General features: G+C 42.1%; 1 protein-coding gene across 3 annotated transcripts in view; it reads right to left on the bottom strand.

The window, feature by feature from the left end:
* Positions 1–18,682, bottom strand: part of LOC101586484 (multidrug resistance protein 1) — a 98,557-nt gene that overhangs the window by 2,139 nt on the left and 77,736 nt on the right. For all 3 annotated transcript variants that reach the window (XM_023713617.1, XM_023713621.1, XM_023713618.1), the window contains 5 exons: positions 17,131–17,271; positions 14,488–14,644; positions 13,295–13,492; positions 5,388–5,594; positions 999–1,145 (listed from right to left, as the gene is read on the bottom strand). In XM_023713617.1, the coding sequence (XP_023569385.1) occupies positions 999–1,145; positions 5,388–5,594; positions 13,295–13,492; positions 14,488–14,644; positions 17,131–17,271 (850 nt within the window). The remainder of the gene's footprint in view (positions 1–998; positions 1,146–5,387; positions 5,595–13,294; positions 13,493–14,487; positions 14,645–17,130; positions 17,272–18,682) is intronic.

Genomic DNA, 18,682 nt, shown 5'->3' with positions numbered 1-18,682 from the left:
AGTAGGTGCTTTAGACCACTGAGCCATCTCACCAGCCCCTAAACAACTAATTTTAAGACAACACTATGCAATACAACAAATACTGCTAAATTTGTATTGCTTTGTTTCGTAAGATTCTCTATCATTTCTAAGTTTTTTATTATCATTATCTTGTATTCTCTTAAATATCCTGTTCTTCAAAACATGTCCAAATGCTCCTCACTGTTTAAGAGCTCTAAAGGCAGCCTCCTAATGCAGTGCCACAGCAAAGCAGAAAGACTGAGTAAAGGCCAAACACAGCCTTCTTCTGTGTTATCATTTTTCAGATAGAAGACATCTTGTAAGCTCTCCATCTCAAAGAGGTTAATTTTCTGTTCCTAAACAGAAAATGACCACACTCACTGATCTACCATTTTACCATTTTCTTCAATTCTTTGATGTATGTATGTATGTATGTATGTATGTATGTATGTAATTGATACAGGGTGTCACCATGCAGCTCTGACTCATAGTGATCCTCCTTTCTTCAGCCTCTCCAGAGCTGGAATTACAGGCACGCACCATCATGCCTGGTCTCTGTGGCCAGCTCAGGGCACCTCATGGCAGAGCTGGCACTGCTTGTGGTGCGGGGGATCGAACCCCAATCTCTGTGCTTCCCTACGCAGGTGCTTAGTCTGCTGAGCTACCTTGCCAGTCCCCAGTTCTATCTTTTCACAGGTCTGCCGAGCACCTGCTGCCAACAGAGGGGGAATACACGCCCTTAGGTGCAGCCTCTTAGGTGAACACAACATGCAGACAGGTTGATTTTTGGAGTGTATGTGCCCAAAGACTAATTTCCCTCGTATCATCTTAGCTCTTCTAAATAACAGCTGGAAGACACATTTAAATTTCACTAAAGTCTGAGCTAAGTAACTCAACATAATTGGCTAAATCATGTTCTCTACTGTAAGAAAAGCATAAATGTCCACCTTGGAAGCACAGCTGAATCAAGTATAAACAAAGCCAATTTAAAACCTCACCTTTTCACTTTCTGTATCCAGCGCTGACGTTGCTTCATCCAAAAGCAAAACGTGAGGCTGTCTGACAAGGGCGCGTGCGATGGCGATGCGCTGCTTCTGGCCCCCAGAGAGCTGAGTGCCTTTGTCCCCGACTCTGGTGTTGTATTTCTGTAAACAGGATTTTGCCAGTTTGAAAGTAAAATGGATAATAAGGCCAAAGCCACAGTTTGCTCTCAGTAAGTAGGACACTTCTCTCAAAGTGCGCTTAGAAAAATATAGGCTCAGAAGCATAGAATGGGTTTAGAGAGGGTTAAATGACAAAAGTACTCTCAATGAGAAGTTTAATGTCTCTCTCTTTCTCTCTCTCTCTCACTGTATTTTAGGGAAGGGTGTACAAGGTGTTCAGGGTCTCACTACTAGATTGGACTCATAGTGATTCTCCTGTTTACAGCCTTCCAAGTGCTGGGATTATGGGCACATGCCACCAAGCCCAGTCTCAATTGTCATCTCAGGGTGCCCTGGGTGTGGGGTTGGCATGGTAGGCCTGGGGATTGAACCTTGGCCCCTGCACCTGCTTGCAGGTGCTTTAATCCACTGAGCTATTTTATGGTCCCTTAATGTCTCTTTCAAAAAGTAAGCATTTGCCCCATAATGTCCTTGATCAGAAAATTTGGGACACAACTGAGATACAGGATGTTACAGAACAGGTTCTTCCCTGTCCTGAGTCCTCACAGAGGAAAATGATCGATGGTGTAGAATGTGCCTCAGGAGAGGCACATGGAGAGAAAACATTCTCTCAGGCTTTCACAGAGAGCAAACTGGTCAAGCAATTGCTGTGACTCATCCACATGGCTGATACTGACAAAGGGTCTACAAACTGTGGTACAGGGTTTCAGGCAAAATCCTGAAGAGATTTGACTGACTTTGTCAGATACAAAAGTTACATTTCTTTTTATATAGGTCTTCCTTTATCTTGGTCTTAACCATCCAACAGAGAAGTATAAAAAAAAAGTATAAAAAGTAAAGCCATATTACTATGCTGAGCTGTAAAAGGCTCAAGTCAATAACTTCTGACATTGCTAATCCTATGGATAACCCACTACTATTACAGACTACTGGACTATATTGGATTATTTTGCTGTATTCACACACCTATAATATTTAAATGGCAATGGAATACCTATCTCTGACAAAACTAAACAAAAAAGGCATACAAATGAAGTATCATTTTGTATCTGTATATACAAAATTGTAGGAATGATATACAGCTACTTTCTCTTAATTCAGTGAGAAGAAAGATTTGTACTAATAGTGTTTAGATGGGATATCATGTCTGCATCTTGTACTATGAATAACCACTACAAAGAAAACAATATGCAATGTTTTAATTACTGAAGCTGTCCTACTGATTGGTTTTGAAACTGTCTCATTGCTATTTATTTCTCAATGAAATTAATATAAAAAAGCCTTTGTGTCTTGAACTTTAATGCTTCTTTTGTAAATCAGCCCAAACTTTTTGTGTAAATGAACGCTGATGGGATGCCATTATCTTTCATCTTCTGATTTCATGATCTTCAGGACAAAGATTAGTAGGAGAAAGGAAGTTTCTCTTACTTACAAGTAGCAATATTATCTGTATCTTTTCAAGGGAGGAAAGAAATGTCCCTGGGATGTCAGTATTTTGCTGTCAGTTTTTATCAACCTATGTCCAACACTTAAATTATTTTCATGAATGTTAAGTGTTGGAATCTGTTGGTGGAGAAAACAAGAGCATTTAAAAAATACAGAGAAGAGGTAATAGCTGAGGTCAGGCGGTCCTTTATCTGTGCAAAGTTATAAGACACCATGTTGCCTAGCAACTCACAGCTCACAGGGTCGAGGCAAGATGCTTTTCTCCAGACTGAGGTAGTCTGATTGCTTCAGGCAATGAGGCCTCGTCCTGCCCTCCCACATGGGATCAACTTCCAGCTTAGGGTCTCCTAACGTCTCCCACTTTGATGGCAAACTTTGAAAACTGAAAATTTGCTTAAAGCACTTTTCTTTTTAAGAGATTGTTCAAAATTTTTGAACAATATAATCTTTCTCACAGCAGATAACTGTCACTAGCTTGTCAATCCACAGACAGGAACAGAAGCTAAAGGGTTTGTCAGTGGAAACAGAAGTGGGATGGGACAGCACATCTATCCTACAAAACAATATTATTATTTTTGTGGCCCTTACCAGGCTGATATTATGGTCAAACATGAACTATGATTTTTTTTTTTTTTTTTCGGTACCAGGGATTGAACTCAGGACCTTGCACTTGCCAGGCAAGTGCTTATTCTACTGACATATTTCCCCGGCCCCAATCTATGATTTTTATACTTGGGATTTGCCTATAAAATATTAATGATAATAATAAAATATCAAACCATTATATTTAATATTAATTAAATTATAACAAATCATTATAATCTAATATTAATCTTCATAAAACATTAAAATATTGTTTTCTGCTTTTTATTTATATTATCTGCCAACCATAGTGTGTGGGGCTCTGAACAAGGTTTCCCAATTTGAAGACACAGTAAGAAGACCCCTGCTGAGATTGAGCCAGACTTGGGACTGGCTCCATCCCAAACTGTGGCTGCCTCAGAAGCCAGCTGCCCTGAAGCACCTCTCATGTGAGTGCAGGTGTAGTTGAGTTGCCCTGATGGTCACTGACCCTGTTGAGGCAGAGGAGGGCAGGGCTGTAACCCAGAAGGAAGAATGAAGCTAATCAGTGTGTGCAGGTTAGGTGGATCCTAATACTAATTTCTCAGGAGGAATAGATGTCAGGAGGGGAACATGGCTCAGGATGCAGTTCTGTACAGGTATGGTCCATGTGATACTGACTGAGAGTCCAGAAAGGTGGCAGACACACACCTGAGGGACGAGATCTATTTAAAAACTAAACAGGCTCACTCTCTGTGTTGGCAGTTTAGAGCCTGCCTCAGTAGCACATGGGCTATTAGGTCACCCACTGCTGAATTCTGCCAGGACTGCTTGGCCAGTATAGGTGGGCTGGTCGGGGAAGTGTTCATATACATGTGACCAGGTGATGAGGCCCAGGTCCTGATTAGAAGACTTGAGCATTCTCAGTAGTAAAGGAGATTGGAATTTTACCTATTGAATACTGAAGGATCAACAGGAGTTACTTATCCACAGACTAGACTGTAAAGGAGAGGAGGGGAAAGTTCCTCCTCCCGGGATGCTGGTAGTGGCATCTGAAGCAGAGCCAAAGAAAATGGGAAATCTTGAATGGAGTTCAGACACAGACTGTTGCCACTCTACCCAGAAGGAGATTGCATTCCTGGTGCTGAGGGTACTGAGCTTTATTTTTTAGGGATAATTCCTTTTTTGGTATTGAGAATTAAACTCAGTTCTTTGCTCTTGCCAGGAAGTGCTGTACTAATGAGCTATATCCCTGGTCCAATAATTCCTTATAATAAAGTACATCATTTATTACAATAGGAAGGGACACAATAGCTAGATCCTGGCAGAGGAGATACCATGATTAAAAATAAAGGACCTAATGGGCCTTAAGAGAGTGAGTGACGGATTCCATCTACCTGTCTACTAGAAGAATTCATAATGCATCCAAAGGACTGCAGCCTAAGAAGGACTTTAGGAATGAGTTGAGCTTGAGGACCATGAAATGTAGAAGGATTTGAGCTTGCATGTCCCTGCTTGTCCTAGTGGCTTTCCTCTAGACGGACAGAGCTCTCCTCCTGTCATGAGTCCAGGTCTCTAGCTTGGCTTGACTCAAGGAAGTGAAGATTGAAGTGTGGACAAGAGCAGTAAGGAGGCAGAGGAAGAGATGTTCAGGAGAGAAACTGTGACGCATGGTGCTGCCTGCTTACTGGTAGGATCAGAAGCAGGCTGGCCACAGGCAATGACTCAAAGGGTGCCCACAAGCCTTATACCTGGACTTGTAGGTAGAGGCCTTCAGGCAGCTACTTAACCATGCAGCTGGAGCAGGTGGAGCCTCAAGCTGAGAAGCAAGAGACTTGTTCCAGGCCTCCTCCTCCTCCTCCTCCTGCAAAGGTCCTGTCTGCTGATCTGAACCTAACACCATCTTTCTTTTGTCACAAGGAAAGTTGTATGACCCGGTAAAGAAACCTGCTAAGTAGGACAGGAAGCCTGACCAGATACTTGCATACAGGTGAGGGTATGTTCTGGTTTCTGTCTTCTCTCCACCTTTGGGAAATTATTCATTTAGAAATGAAATGATAGGCCTATGGGTGCAGCTCAGTGGCAGCAGGTTTGCCTACTATGTGCCAGGGTCTAGGTTTAACAGTACCACACAAGAAACAAACAAACAAAAAATCAAAGGACAAGCGAGGAAGGCTGGGAAATGCTCCTGGGATCTTACTGTGGAGATGAACTTACATTAGGCAGCGATTCAATGAACTGGTGTATGTTGGCCTCTTTGGCTGCCTTCACAATCTCCTCCTCTGACACAGTCCTGCTGTTGTCTCCATAGGCGATGTTGTCCCTGATACTGCAGTCAAACAGCATGGGTTCCTGGGACACGATGCCCAGGTGTGCTCGCAGCCACTCCACGTTCAGCTCCTTTATTTCTTTGTCATCCACAAGCTGAAAATGAGAGATCACAGACAAGCAACAAATTTAACATTATTGCTTTGTACTTCAAAAACCTTAAGGTTAAAGAAAATTTTTATTTTACTTTGGATCATCGAGGTTAATCCAAAGAATTTGATAACTGTATACTTTGAAAAAATGTCCTGGGTCTGAAGTTTCAATCCTGGGTTATATTATGTTATTTGTCAAGGATGTATTAGAGTAGCAGATGGAATTAAGGCAATGAATCAGCAGATCTTGAAATAAGGTTATCATCCTGGATCATCCTGGTGAGCCTAGTGTCATTTTAATGGTCCTTAATGGTGAAAGAGCCAGTCAGCATCAATGTATGCAACAGAAACAAAAAAATCTTGGCCAGCTTTTTATGGGGAGATGGAGGAAATGGCAAGGTACTAGAAAGGGCTAGACCATAGACTGTTCCTTATAGCCCTCTGAAGGAAAAGGACTGCTGTGACCTTAACTTGAGGGTAGACTTGATTGGACTTGTGGCCTCCACAACTGCAAGAACCAATGTGTTATCTGAAGCCACTAAGTGTATGATAAGCAATTACAGCAGCCACAGGAAACTAATGCATTACCTCATTCTGTGTCATGGCATCCTCGTCCATGTGTCGCAAGTTGTTCACATGACAGTGTCCTGGGTCAGAATGAAAATAAGTAACTAAGGCCACATAATCAATTTGTAAGTAAGTCATGTATCTAATCTGTTCTGAGGTTGAGCAGCCAGATGTGGTGGCTAAATGGATAGTAGTGAGTGTGGTAGGGAAGACTGTATATCTCTGGCAATGGATATTGGGAAGCAAAATTAATTTCTCCTACTTCTTGGGTGTGCAAAATGAGAATATGACAATTCCGTGGCTCACAGAACTGCGAAGTAAATGCAACTGTATATACAGCTTAGATAGCCCAGCACTGGGTGATTGCTCACAAGCCAACAACAATTTGTATCTCTCCGTGTGATGCAGTTTTTAACTACAGAGAAAGGACAGATCGACATTGGCATCAAGGGGCAGGTGGCATCTTCAATACTGAGTGACAGTGACAGGAAAGAAAGTCTCCCTGATTGTTCTGCAGAAGGCTGGGAAGGAAGGGCTGAGGAATAGCTCAATGGCACAGTGCCTGTCTGGCAAGCGCAAGGTCCTGAGTTCAAGTCCCAGTACCAAAAGAAAAAGAAAAATTGTATCCTTGTTAATGAAGAACCTTAACTCTGATAGGATCTCTCTCCTCAATCCATCAATTTACAGAGAATTTTCCATCATTCCTATGATAGAACTGTTCAGGATCTTTGAGGAGAAAGCCAGTAACTCAACTTTGAGCAGGCTTCACAGTGGTGCTGGCACCAAGTGCAGTGGCACAGTGTGCGCAGGCTTTCCTTCTTTGGCAGACTGCCTGTGTGTGACTGTTTGGACTTATGATCATCTCTTTTTTATTTTGTACAGTTCTATACATCTTTTTGATAGATCCTCAATGTCATTTTCATATAGTACACGTTGTAGACACAGTACTAGAATTTTCTCTGATTTACAGCGTAGTACTGTAGTCTTATATTTTGTTATGCCTTATGGTGCTGCATGTAAGAGTTTTGGAATTAAAAGCAAAGTCATTAAGTTGGAGTTTCCTTTGACCTTTTTTTTTTGTTCTGAATATTGTAAAGTACATACTATATATAGTTCCTCATTTAGTGACCATCCATTTAATGACCCAGCTGCATGAACAGGACTCAGTCATTGCACAAGGAATGAATGTACTGAATCACACACATGCTCTGTATCCTGTGTGCCTCTCTGGGCCTTCTGAGAGACACCTGGTGAGAAGGAACGTCTATCGTGGCAGGAGGAACACAGCATTTCCTTGTGAATCTGCTGGTGCATGGAGGGAAAATTATAGTCATACCCTCACTGGTACCAAGCCTGTTGCTATGGAAACTATTTTGAGCATTTATGCTGTAGAAGTCTAATGGTGTTAATGCATAAGAGGTAATGAAAATCTTAAAAGCTGTGGCTAAACATCAGATCTTGTTAGAAGCAACACGATACTTCAGAAATCTCAACCTGAGGAAAGGACATATTCCAGACTTATCCCTTTGGGAGAAAAGCACATACTGTTTAATATAAACACAGACTAGTTTGAATGGTCACAGTGATGAATTTCTTCATTACACTGCACACAATACTACTTCACGCTTCCTTATCCCTGCACAGTAAGCATGTTAGAATTTAAAAACTACTGAAAACCAACATGCACAAAAGACCCTTTCCTTAAGGAAGTCATGGATAAAGCTCAGAATGTAAAAATGGACCAAAAAGCATTGCTGTGCTGGATAGATAGCTTGGAGGTCTAGCACCTGCCTGGCAAGAACAAGGGCCCAGGTTTGATCCCCGGTACTACATGCTGAGCTGGCCTTGGAACATTGGGCATGCTGTGCCAGCCACTGAAACCAGGCATGGTAGAGTATGCTTGTAATCCCAGTGCTGAGGAGGCTGAGACACGAAGATCACTGAGTCAGACAGCAAGACCCTGTACCAAAAATGAATAAATAAATAAATTTCTAAAAAAGAGCAATTGCTTGGGGTGAAGCTTCATAATGGACTGATGGAAGATCAAGGAATTCTGAGGAATCTAGAAAAGCTGCTTAAAATATCCTGCCATAAATACAAGTGTAACGATGAAAGTGAACATTAGTAAACAATAACGTGAGGCTAAATTAAAATCACTAGCTATTGCTATTGCAGATGATTCAATACTACTTGCTCTTAACAACATTAAAAATATATAGTATTCCATGTGCATGTATTCTGAATAATATTAATAAATTTAAAACTCAAGCAGTGGTAGGGTTGCAGATTTATGATAAGTCCCTGTGTTCTCATTTGGTCTTTACAACAAATCTTAGGAGGCAGTTGTTATTTTCATCCCCATTCACAATCAAAGACACGCAAGTGAAGTAATTTAGGCAAAGTGATAGTATAGCTTGAATATTCTAGGCTTGCATCTACACATTATAAGCTTAGACTTAAACCCTGAATTTGGTAACACACATGCTTCAGAGTTGAAAGATAATTTCCATTATTTTAAAAAGAAATCAAAGGCAACACGCAGGGCCGGCAAGATAGCTCAGCGGTATGAAGTGCCTGCTTAGGCAAGCTTAGGCAAGTGCGCAGGGACCATGGTTCAATACCCAGCACCACATGCTGTGCCAGCCCCGCCCCCAGGGTGGGCTGAGCCTGCCATAAAACAGAAAACAAACAAACAAACCAAAATACAAAGGCAACATATCAATATCATGACCACTCACTGGGTTATAAGGTAACAATGATAAGCATCTTCTAACTGTATCTTAAAAGGGATAGAGGGCTCTGAATAGGGTGCATAGGACAAAATGAGAGGTAGAAGAGACAAGGGCAGAAGCCACCAGCTAATGAAGGGTAAGGCTCAAGGTCACTGACTGAATGTTTGTTCTGGGTGTCAGGAGATCCCAGCTGTAGTCAGGAAGTGGCTCCTTATATGTCACAATGGATCCCTCCCTAAAAAGCCAACAAGGTATATCTTCCCATTTTCTATTTTCTTTTTATATTTCCCACCAGTACTGTTAGTGCTCCACTTTCTAGACAAGAAGTTTACAGTAGCATAAATACTAGGTTCTCTGTAGACAAAAATTCTCATCTATGATTGAGGTTCCTCACCTACATGTAGCTCTTTGGTGTTTTAAAAAAAACAGAAATGAATGGCCTATTCAGTTGTAACTTTTAAGACCAAATTTGACGACGTTATCAAATTTGAATGTTCTGGATATGGACCTCTCATGTGTAAGAGCGCTGAACTCCCGTCAGGTGAAGCCCGAGAAGAGCTCCTCCTGTCCCTCAGCTCAGGGTTTCTGGACTTGTCCTGCGCTTCAATTTACTCCAGGGAAATATGCCCATTTAGAAAGATCTCCCTCCTCCAGCTTTTCTTTAGAGTACTCCTGATTACTAAACAGAAGCAAGACAACAGTCTTCCACACGGGGACAAAATAAGTAAACAAACGTTTGGTAAACATTTTCTGTCAGGGGCCAGCAAGATAGCTCAGTGGACTAAGCGCCTACTTTGGCAAGCACAGGCAGGCACAGGAACCCAAGTTCTATCCCTGATCACACATGTCACACTATCCCCATCCCTTGGGTGCGCTGAGCAGGCAACAGAGTCCAGGTCTGGTGGCGCATGCCTGTAATCCCAATGCTGGGGAGGCTGAAGACAGGAGGATCACTATGAGTCTGAGCTGTGTAGTGAGACCAAATACATAAACGAAAAACAACAACAACAAGAAACATTCTCTATCAACATCTTCCTGGGTGTAGCAACTTCCAGTTTCTCATTACCTTCATGCAGACACGTGTCCCATTCTCTAGACTACTCTTTTTTTTTTTTCACTCAAATAAGGAGCAAGCTATGTCTTCCTAATTCACTTGCTTCAATTTTTATGTTTTAGTAATATACATTTGAAGTCCATAATGATTAATAGCTCGTGGAAAATTGGTACATGTGCAGAATATACAGTGATTCTTTTTTCATTCCCTTCCTCTCTCCCCCGATCTACCTCATGTTCTCCTTACTATTTGCAGAAGATCTATCGCTTCACTTCCTATGATTTATCTTTTATTTATTTATTTTTTTTCAGAACTGGGGATTGAACTCAGGGCCTTGTGTTTGCTGGGCAAGCGCTTATTCTACTGAGTCATCTCCCCAGCCCCTCTATCTTCTATTTTTCTGTCTATTTATATTTTGGGTTTTGCCTACAAGAGAAACCATTTGATATTTAAACTTGTGGGTCTGATTTATTTCATCTCACACTGTGGTTTCCAGGTACATTTAATTCCCTTTAGTTGTTTAGGACAACTACATTCTTTAATCAAAGACAAAAGGTAAGTAGCATTGGATAATGGTAAGGAAAAGGAAAAATGCAAAGCTTTGTGTATGTACATGTGACTTAAAGGAAAAACATATCCTACACATTAAAATATCAAACAAATGCACAGCATACCACAGAAATTATTGCAGTGTCCCTAAACACAATACTTAAATATTAAACACTTCAAGCACATGAAGATCATATTCTCAAAGACCCCGAGAATTTTTTGCCACCTCTCTTTGTCTAATTTTATAATTTTTTTTCCTCAATAATATCTGAAACCAATCTTCACATTTGTTAGAAAGCCTGCTCTGAGACAATGGAATCTCACCAGTGGGGATTCAGGAGGTATCCCAAAGCCCACTCAGCTTTCATCACTATCTTTGTTTTTCACCTCTTGGTACTTCCTCAAAGACTTCCTTTTGGATTCTGCTATGCTCTCTAACATTTGGTCCTTCAGCTAATTTTTGTGCTGCAAGCTTTTCTTGAATCTCCTCATGATTCCCTTTCTGCTGCTTCTGTGCTGCCCAAGATAATCCCATGAACAGCACTGTGTAGGTGGATGCAAAGCAACAGACACTGCCCTATCGCGATGGTGTCAAGATGCTGCGTATGCCTGTGCTGCTGCTCTCTGGGCCAGCAGCAGATTCTTCCTTCTCACACTCACCAGGGGAGTCATTCTGTGGAACAGCAACAGGTTGGTTTTACATTCATGCCGATGCATACCGAGCTTTTTGGCTCACACTTTGCAGCTCCTTGCTTTCTTTTGAGTGTTCCTTTGGCTGCAATCATGATTCTCTGTCACATGTCAATAACCAGATTGCTCAAGCTCTCAGAAGTGCCTTCTGCTTGATTTAAAGAGATGCTCTCTAGCTGCAGCTCTGGGGCTCCCAGCTGAGAACTTTTTCAGTATATACTTAGTGTCCAGAGTCTTTTAAAGGTCTCATGAGTAGGATGTCTAAGGTCCTCATTTCCAGAAGTTGTTTTAGATGACTTGACGCTATCTCCACAGGAACGGGCAGGATCCAGGGGTGAAGCATCAAGTACCTGGTCAGAATTCTTGGTCTTGTCTACATCCTCACCAACTCCCAAAACCGCTGCTTCTTCAGCTCAGACTGTGCTTTATCTGGATGAAACAGGTCACCGTTTCCTCCTATCTCTCCTCATTCTACAGCAGTAGCCTGCAATCTGGCAGAAGTTTTACTTTTCTTGGGCAGTTGGCAAATAAATATCTAGTTGTATGAAAGTTGGTCCTGGCACGTCAACATCTCAGGCATCGCTGCTCAACTCCACTGCCACAAGTCTTAGGGAGCCTGCAGCCCAAGCCCTGGGGAGGTGAGGATCTGCTGCAGGTGCTGATGCTGATGAAGGGCACCAGGCTTCCTATGAGAACTGAGCCACTGGCTGGGGTCTATGGTTGGCAGTGTCTTTAGGGCAAAGCTGGAGTCATGATTGTCTGGAGTAATGTTCTTATAGTCCAAAAGTTAACATTTCCTCCTCTAATTGCTGCAAATGTCAGAGCTTCATTTAGACCCCTACCTTCAAATTTAACCACAAAATAGAAATATAACATGAAAGCTATGCAAAACACAAAACAGAGGAATAAAAGCAAGGTGAAAAGCTTTTCTAAGAACTAATGCAGAGACTGCGCAAACTTAGAATTGTCTTTGAGTACAACAAAATACTTCTGAGCAACAGTGATTAGTCACTATGGTAACTGAAAAATGACTCAGGTTGAAAATTCTCTCTCCATTTCGGTTAGCTCTGCATTAGCGTTGATGGGAGCTTGTGAGCCTCGGTCTGCAGGTCAGTGACCACAGCACTGCTGCTGCTCAGTATGCTGAGTATTACCTCTGATACAACCAATAACAAATGCTTAAATTATTAACACTCATTACTCTAAATTTTGTTCCTTCCAGCTTCCCTCTGTTCCTACGCCCTCTGATAGTGGTGTGAATTCATTACTCCCTTAAAGACTCCCGTCTCACACCTGGCCCCTGACATAGTCCCTGGAAACAACGTTTTGCTCAATGATTTTAATTTTTCACTCACTCTTTGAGCTCATAAAGCAAAAGAGAATCTGCTCATTTTTCTTGCTGTGCTCCCTGCATGTTGGTCTTGCTTTTCCTTTGGCCTAGGAAGATGTATCAATGTCCTTTCTCCCTCAGTGGACTGACCTCACTCTCTGTGATAAAATGCTTTCTAAACACGTGTCCTGCACACTGCCTTCCTATTCATGCTTCTTACTTGCCCTCTTACTTTTGAGCTTGAAAGTCTACACATCATTTTTTCTCCTTAATGTTCTCCATGAAATTAAACGTCTATACCAGCACCACTTCACTGAGAGTATAAAATATGAGAAAGAGCCCACCTCTGCTACAGCCTTCTATGCACACTTCCTATTCATCTTGCCAAAGCGCTCCATGGCATCTGCTCTTGCTGACCAGTTTTCTTTCTAGCTATCCAACCTACCTTTGGTTTTCATTTCATTTGTCTATCCTGGCATACCCTGTCTTTGGCTATTTCACGTTTTGTTGACACTTTGATGTCAGATGATATTGAACTGCAACAAGAGAGATTTAGGGAAGAAAAAGGCTTGCAAAGGAGGATAAGGGGGAGCTTGAGGGTGAGACTGGAGACTGTGCAGCTGGGACAGGTGGCACAGCTTGGATGACAAAACTAGGCTGTCAAACATGAAAGGAGGCTATTCTGAAAGGACTGACAAGCCATGGTGGTTGCTGTGAATGAAGCACACCCTGGCCTGTGGGTAATGAAACGCCTGAGACGAGCTGAATGAGAGTGTGCTCACCACTTGTCCGGCCAGTGGGTCATAGAACCGCTCGAGGAGCTGGACCACGGTGCTCTTTCCGCAACCGCTGCTGCCTACCAAGGCCAGCGTCTGGCCCTTCTTCACCTGGAGGCTCAGCCCCTGAAGCACTGGGATGTCTGGTCGGGTGGGATAGTTGAACACAACATCACTGAAGGTCACATTTCCTTCCAACGTGTTCTAAAATGAGAATAATAACAGGGTTTGACTGGTGCAGTAATGAATCACAGGGTAGTGTGAATCCCCTTGCCACCAGGTATCTGAAGGCAGTGAACTCTTATTAGAGTTAAATTTCATTTCCAGCTGTTAGAATTTTGTAAGTTCTAAAAGAGTCACTGCTTTGTGACAGGAATTATTTATGCATTCCAGATACACAACTGTGACAAATCTGCATCCTTTGAATTGAATAACCTAAGTACCACAACAACTGAGTAATAGGATTTGTTTATAAAATGGGCAGTATTCTGGCTCTGAAACCCTTTATGCATAACAATGGTATGTTTTTTTTTATTAAGATAAAACCATGAACTAGAAACTGGGCAAATTATCAACTCGGTGAAACCCTTTTCTCAAAATAATGCTGGGATACAGCTCAGTGCAAAAGCCCAATATTTAATCTCCAGTACCATCAAGAAAGGAGAGGAAGGGGCTGGGGAGATGGTTCAGTAGAATAAGTGCTTGCCTGGCAAGCGCAAGGGCCGGAGTTCAATCGCTGGTTCTGCCAAAAACACACACAAAAAAAATAAAACAAACAAACAAAACAAAACAAAACAAACAAACAAAAAAACCCCCAAAAATAAAAAAAATTAAAAAAAAAAGAAGGGAGAGGAAGAAGGAAAGAAAGGGAGAAGGAAAAGAAGATAATAAAAAAAGAAAAAAGCGGACACCTGTAGCTGGGCACAGTGCATGACAGTAATTCTGCCACTTAGCGTGGCTCACCGAGGGATAGCAAGTCCAGCCCAGCCTGGGCAAATCACCACCAACATACAAGACTGGTCTGAAAGTGAGAACTTAAATAGAGGAGAGGGGAGTGCTGGGGATATTGCTCCATGTGAAAGCCTGATGTTCAAGTTCCCAGAGAGAAAAATAAACCACAAAGATTTACTTAGGTTTCCTCTTTGAACACTTTCACTCAGAGTTTGCAACAGATTATCAAGTAGATGCATCAAACTCACTGGCTTCAGGCCTGCCGAGCTGTAGCTGTCAATGGAAGGGACTTTTTCAATCAGCATGATGATGTGGGAAGCAGACACTCTGGCTTTGGCATAGTCAGGGGCAAACGAACTGACCTGCCCCACTGCCATGGCTCCAAAGACTATGGCTGAAAATACCCTGGCAAACAGAAGACAGACATGTGTACAGAGTTAGGGCTGCACAGCTACTGAGCGGACATGTCTGTACCCAGGGATCACGGCCTCAGATAATTTTGAAACAGAAGTTAAAAAAAATTAAATACCTCCCTTCTAAGTTCATGTCCCTGGGATACACTGATTGCAAAACATCACCTTTTCACCTCTAAGTCCCCAAGTCCTGCGTCACTGCTCTCCTGTTCAAGAAGTGAGTTTTTGTTTTCCAGCCCTGTACTTGCGTTGGCTTGGTGACTACTGTGTTCCACAGGATGTGGTGGAAGTCACTGTAGCCTGTGCCAAGCCTCTGCCTCAAGGGGCCTGAGGGCTTTGTTCTGCCTCTTGCTTTCGCTGTCCCACTCCCACTCGTCTCTGACTATGCTGTCGTTCACTGCAGACGCACAAGTGAGCGGAGCTGAGATCCACTGTGCTGAGCACCAGTCAGAAAGGACTCGATTTGTGGCAAAACGACAGTCAATATGCTGTGTCACTGTACCTCGTGGTCACACAATTTTATGTGGAAATCCACTCTGCATTTGTTGGAATGATATCAGCTTCTTAGAAAATCTGTGAATGTGCAGCTGAGACAGCTCGGTTCTCCTTGAGCACCCAGGTGACCAAGCTGTCCCCTCTGCATTTCTGACCTCTGATGTGAGGACCTACAGGGCCTGAGACTAAGGGAACTGGAAGATGGTGTCCATCTCTCAGTGTTTGTGCCTGGACTTCTAAATTGGCCGTAGTGATCTGTTTTTGAAAATAGCAAGACTCCCTAAGCATACCACTAAAAATATTTTTTTTTTTTCTTCTTAGACAAAAAAATCTTCCTTTTCACTTGATAGTCCTTCAAGTATCTGAACACTGGTCAAAGCCCTTACTCTTTTTTTTTTTTCTGTATTTTATAGAAGGGTGTACAGGGTGTTCAGGATCTCACTACTAGATCAGGACTCGTAGTGATTGTCTTGTTTACAGCCTCCCAAGTGCTGGGATTACAGGCATGTACCACCACGCCCAGTCTCAATCTCTGTCTCAGTGAGCCCCAGGGATACAGCTGGCACAGCAGGCCCAGGGATCGAACCTTGGGGCCCCTGCGCCTGCTTGCAAGTGCTTTAATCCACTGACCTATTTGGCTGACCCTTCAAAGGCTTTACTCTGTGATAACTCCTTTTCCTACCTTGTGGACATGGTTATCAATAACTCTCTTTAAACACTATAACTTACACAGGACTAACAAACCCTCCCAGAATGTGGGGAATCTATCACTCCTTTCCTCTGGAACTTATGTGTATGCTAAAGCAGCAGCGTTTTTTTTTTTTTTTTTTTTTTTTTTTACCTTTTCCTGAAAAAAATCACACAGATGGATTTGTCCTGCTTATTTAAACCCGTGGGACCTTTTTCCTTTGGACTGCTTCAGAAGTGTTTGACCTTTACTCACTTGACAGAATGATTTTTGCAAAATAGATGTCAAAGCATAACAATGTTTGTCAATGCAGAACGTTGCAGTAAATCAATATATAAAGCTGGGAGTTAGCTCAGTGGCTTAGGCACCTGCCTCGCAAGTAGAAGGTCCAAGTTTGATCCCTCATTAAAAAACAAAACATAACAGATTCCTATACAGTAAATCAACATATAAAATAATGATCCAGTCAAAGCTTTAATACCCGTGATGCCTGACTTTCTTCTTTTGATCAGAACAAATGGCACCTGAATATTATATGTTAGACATCTCTTTAGTTAGATTCATGAACTATTTTGCATGAATAAGCCCATGCCTGATGATCACAGAAACCATATACTAATGCATTCTATGATTCTGATTTCAATGTGAAACAGCACTGCCATTAGTTAGGCGTGATAACAAAGGGCATAGTGGTACCTGTGTCCAAAAATGAAAGACCAAATAGATCACACATTTTGTACCAAAAGTACATATTTGGATATCTTAGCAGTAGAACTAAGTTCAATCTTAATGGTTCCAGACTGTAGTATAGCCTTTACACTCAACAGCAATGCAACAGAAAAATCCAAATCTAGTTTTCTGTTTGTTATATTGTAATTTCCCCAGCACTTACACTGCAGCAATTCTCTCAAGGCAAAGCTTGTTTGTCCTGGGATCTCCCAGGTTTGAAAGAACAGAGGGTACCACCTCTTCCTCTTAGCTGCCCTCTTGGGAAGCCCTGTACACGGCACCCTCAGACTCATTCAGGGTTATGCTTCTTTCTCAATGCTAAGGCCTCCTGGAGACCTCTGAGATGAGTCATCCAGCCAGTCACAAATTTAGAAAGGTCAGGTATATGTCAGCACTGAAACAGGAATGTTAGTGAGGAACAAGTGCTTCTGCAGGAGCGCATGGAAACCCATAGGCAAATGCTATTTTCGCAAACATCAGAATCTCCTCATGAGGCTTCCTGTGAACCACCTCAGCCCCGGCTTATGTTTTCAGAGTTAAGCTGTCAATATTAGCCCAATACTTACAAAAGGACACTTTCGAAATCCATGAGCTGTTTTGCTACCAAGAAGGCACCAAACCGGAAACAAGCAGCATAGGAAAAAGCCATCATGGCTTGGGTGAAGGCAAATGAGAATCCAAAGATATATGCTTTTTTCAAAGAGTTTCTGCAAACAAGACATTGGAAAACTTACTCTGCTTTCATTTCCTGTATTTAAAATGTAAATTTTCATAGACTGCTTGCAGGGCACAGAATTGTGAGAGAAAAAAATTGATTTCATTTCCAAAGAACAAATTTGATCTTCATTTTACTACCAGTTTCCGAGATTGAGTTGCATCACTTGTTTCTGCATTCATCTTTAATGAAGGATTACCCTACACCTCAATGTGTTGATATAATGGGAAACTAAGAATATGGACTGTATAGAAAGCAAATTATGGATTAATAAACACATTAATTTCTCTCCTCTCTTTTTCCAACAACTGACAGAGAGCACGTGTGCTCTGCATTGTCAGCATTCATTCCACACACATCTACACGACACATGGAAAGAGTAAACTTGTAACAGGACCATGCTGAGTGACACAGAGAAGGAAGTACCTGTACTCACAAATCTAGGAGTTGAACTGTGTAATTATCTATGAAATGTAGGTACATTATGAGTAGCATGTTATGGAAACAATTAGTCTGGACACGTGAGGGACATTTTTTTTAAGGAACTGAAATTTTAGGTTTTCATGGGGCCATGCAACTTGGCGATGTGTAGGTAGCAACAGGCTGGTGAGGGTGCAGCCCTCTGGACCTCCTTCTGCCTCAGCTGTATCAATTTGCTCTTCATCTCTGTCATAGGACAGAATTTCAGATGAAAACTCCAGAAAAAAGTTCTAGTATCACTAAAACATCTGAAAACCCACTAGTGGGTTTTTTATGCTCTCTCTAGTAAATCAGAGAGGAAACTGAGACCTAACAGGTTGGGCTGGCTCAGATTATTGGGCACACCACCTATGAGAGCTCTCCCTGGGATAACTGCTGAAGAACAGAAGGTCTCTCCTGGGGAAGGAGTGAAGTCATGAAGAGTACACTCAGGCAACATCACTCTCCCGGGCGGACTGATAGCTCCGTTTACAGGATACAAAAAGGGCTTACATCCCCAACCAGAGCGAATTCTAAGGTCACTGTTGACCTGGGAGACGGGGAGCCATGTTCTTGGTCCTTTCCCTGACTCATTGCCCTGTGTTACCCACTGTTTGATGTTCGAACTTAAAGATGCGCCTGCCTTCATTTAGGTCTCATGACTTCTCCCCCATGTTCTCACAAGTCCTTTCCAATTGGTTGTCTTCTAGGACAATCTACCTGCCCACCAAAGGAATCTTTCTAAAAACAAATCTGATGATTGAATATGTTGGGTCAGGGAGATAGTTCAGTAGCATAAATGCCTGCCTGGCAAGCACAGGGTCCCAAGTTTGATCTCCAGTATCACAAAAAGAAAGAAAGAAAGAAAGAAAGAAAGAAAGAAAGAAAGAAAGAAAGAAAGAAAGAAAGAAAGAAGAAAGAAAAAAAGAAAGAAATAAGAAAGA

Source organism: Octodon degus, unplaced genomic scaffold (genome assembly GCF_000260255.1).
Source record: "Octodon degus isolate 3935 unplaced genomic scaffold, OctDeg1.0 scaffold00032, whole genome shotgun sequence".
NCBI lineage: Eukaryota > Metazoa > Chordata > Mammalia > Rodentia > Octodontidae > Octodon > Octodon degus.
The sequence above is the reverse complement of the archived record's forward strand: the minus strand, read 5'-3'. Positions and strand labels throughout refer to the sequence as shown.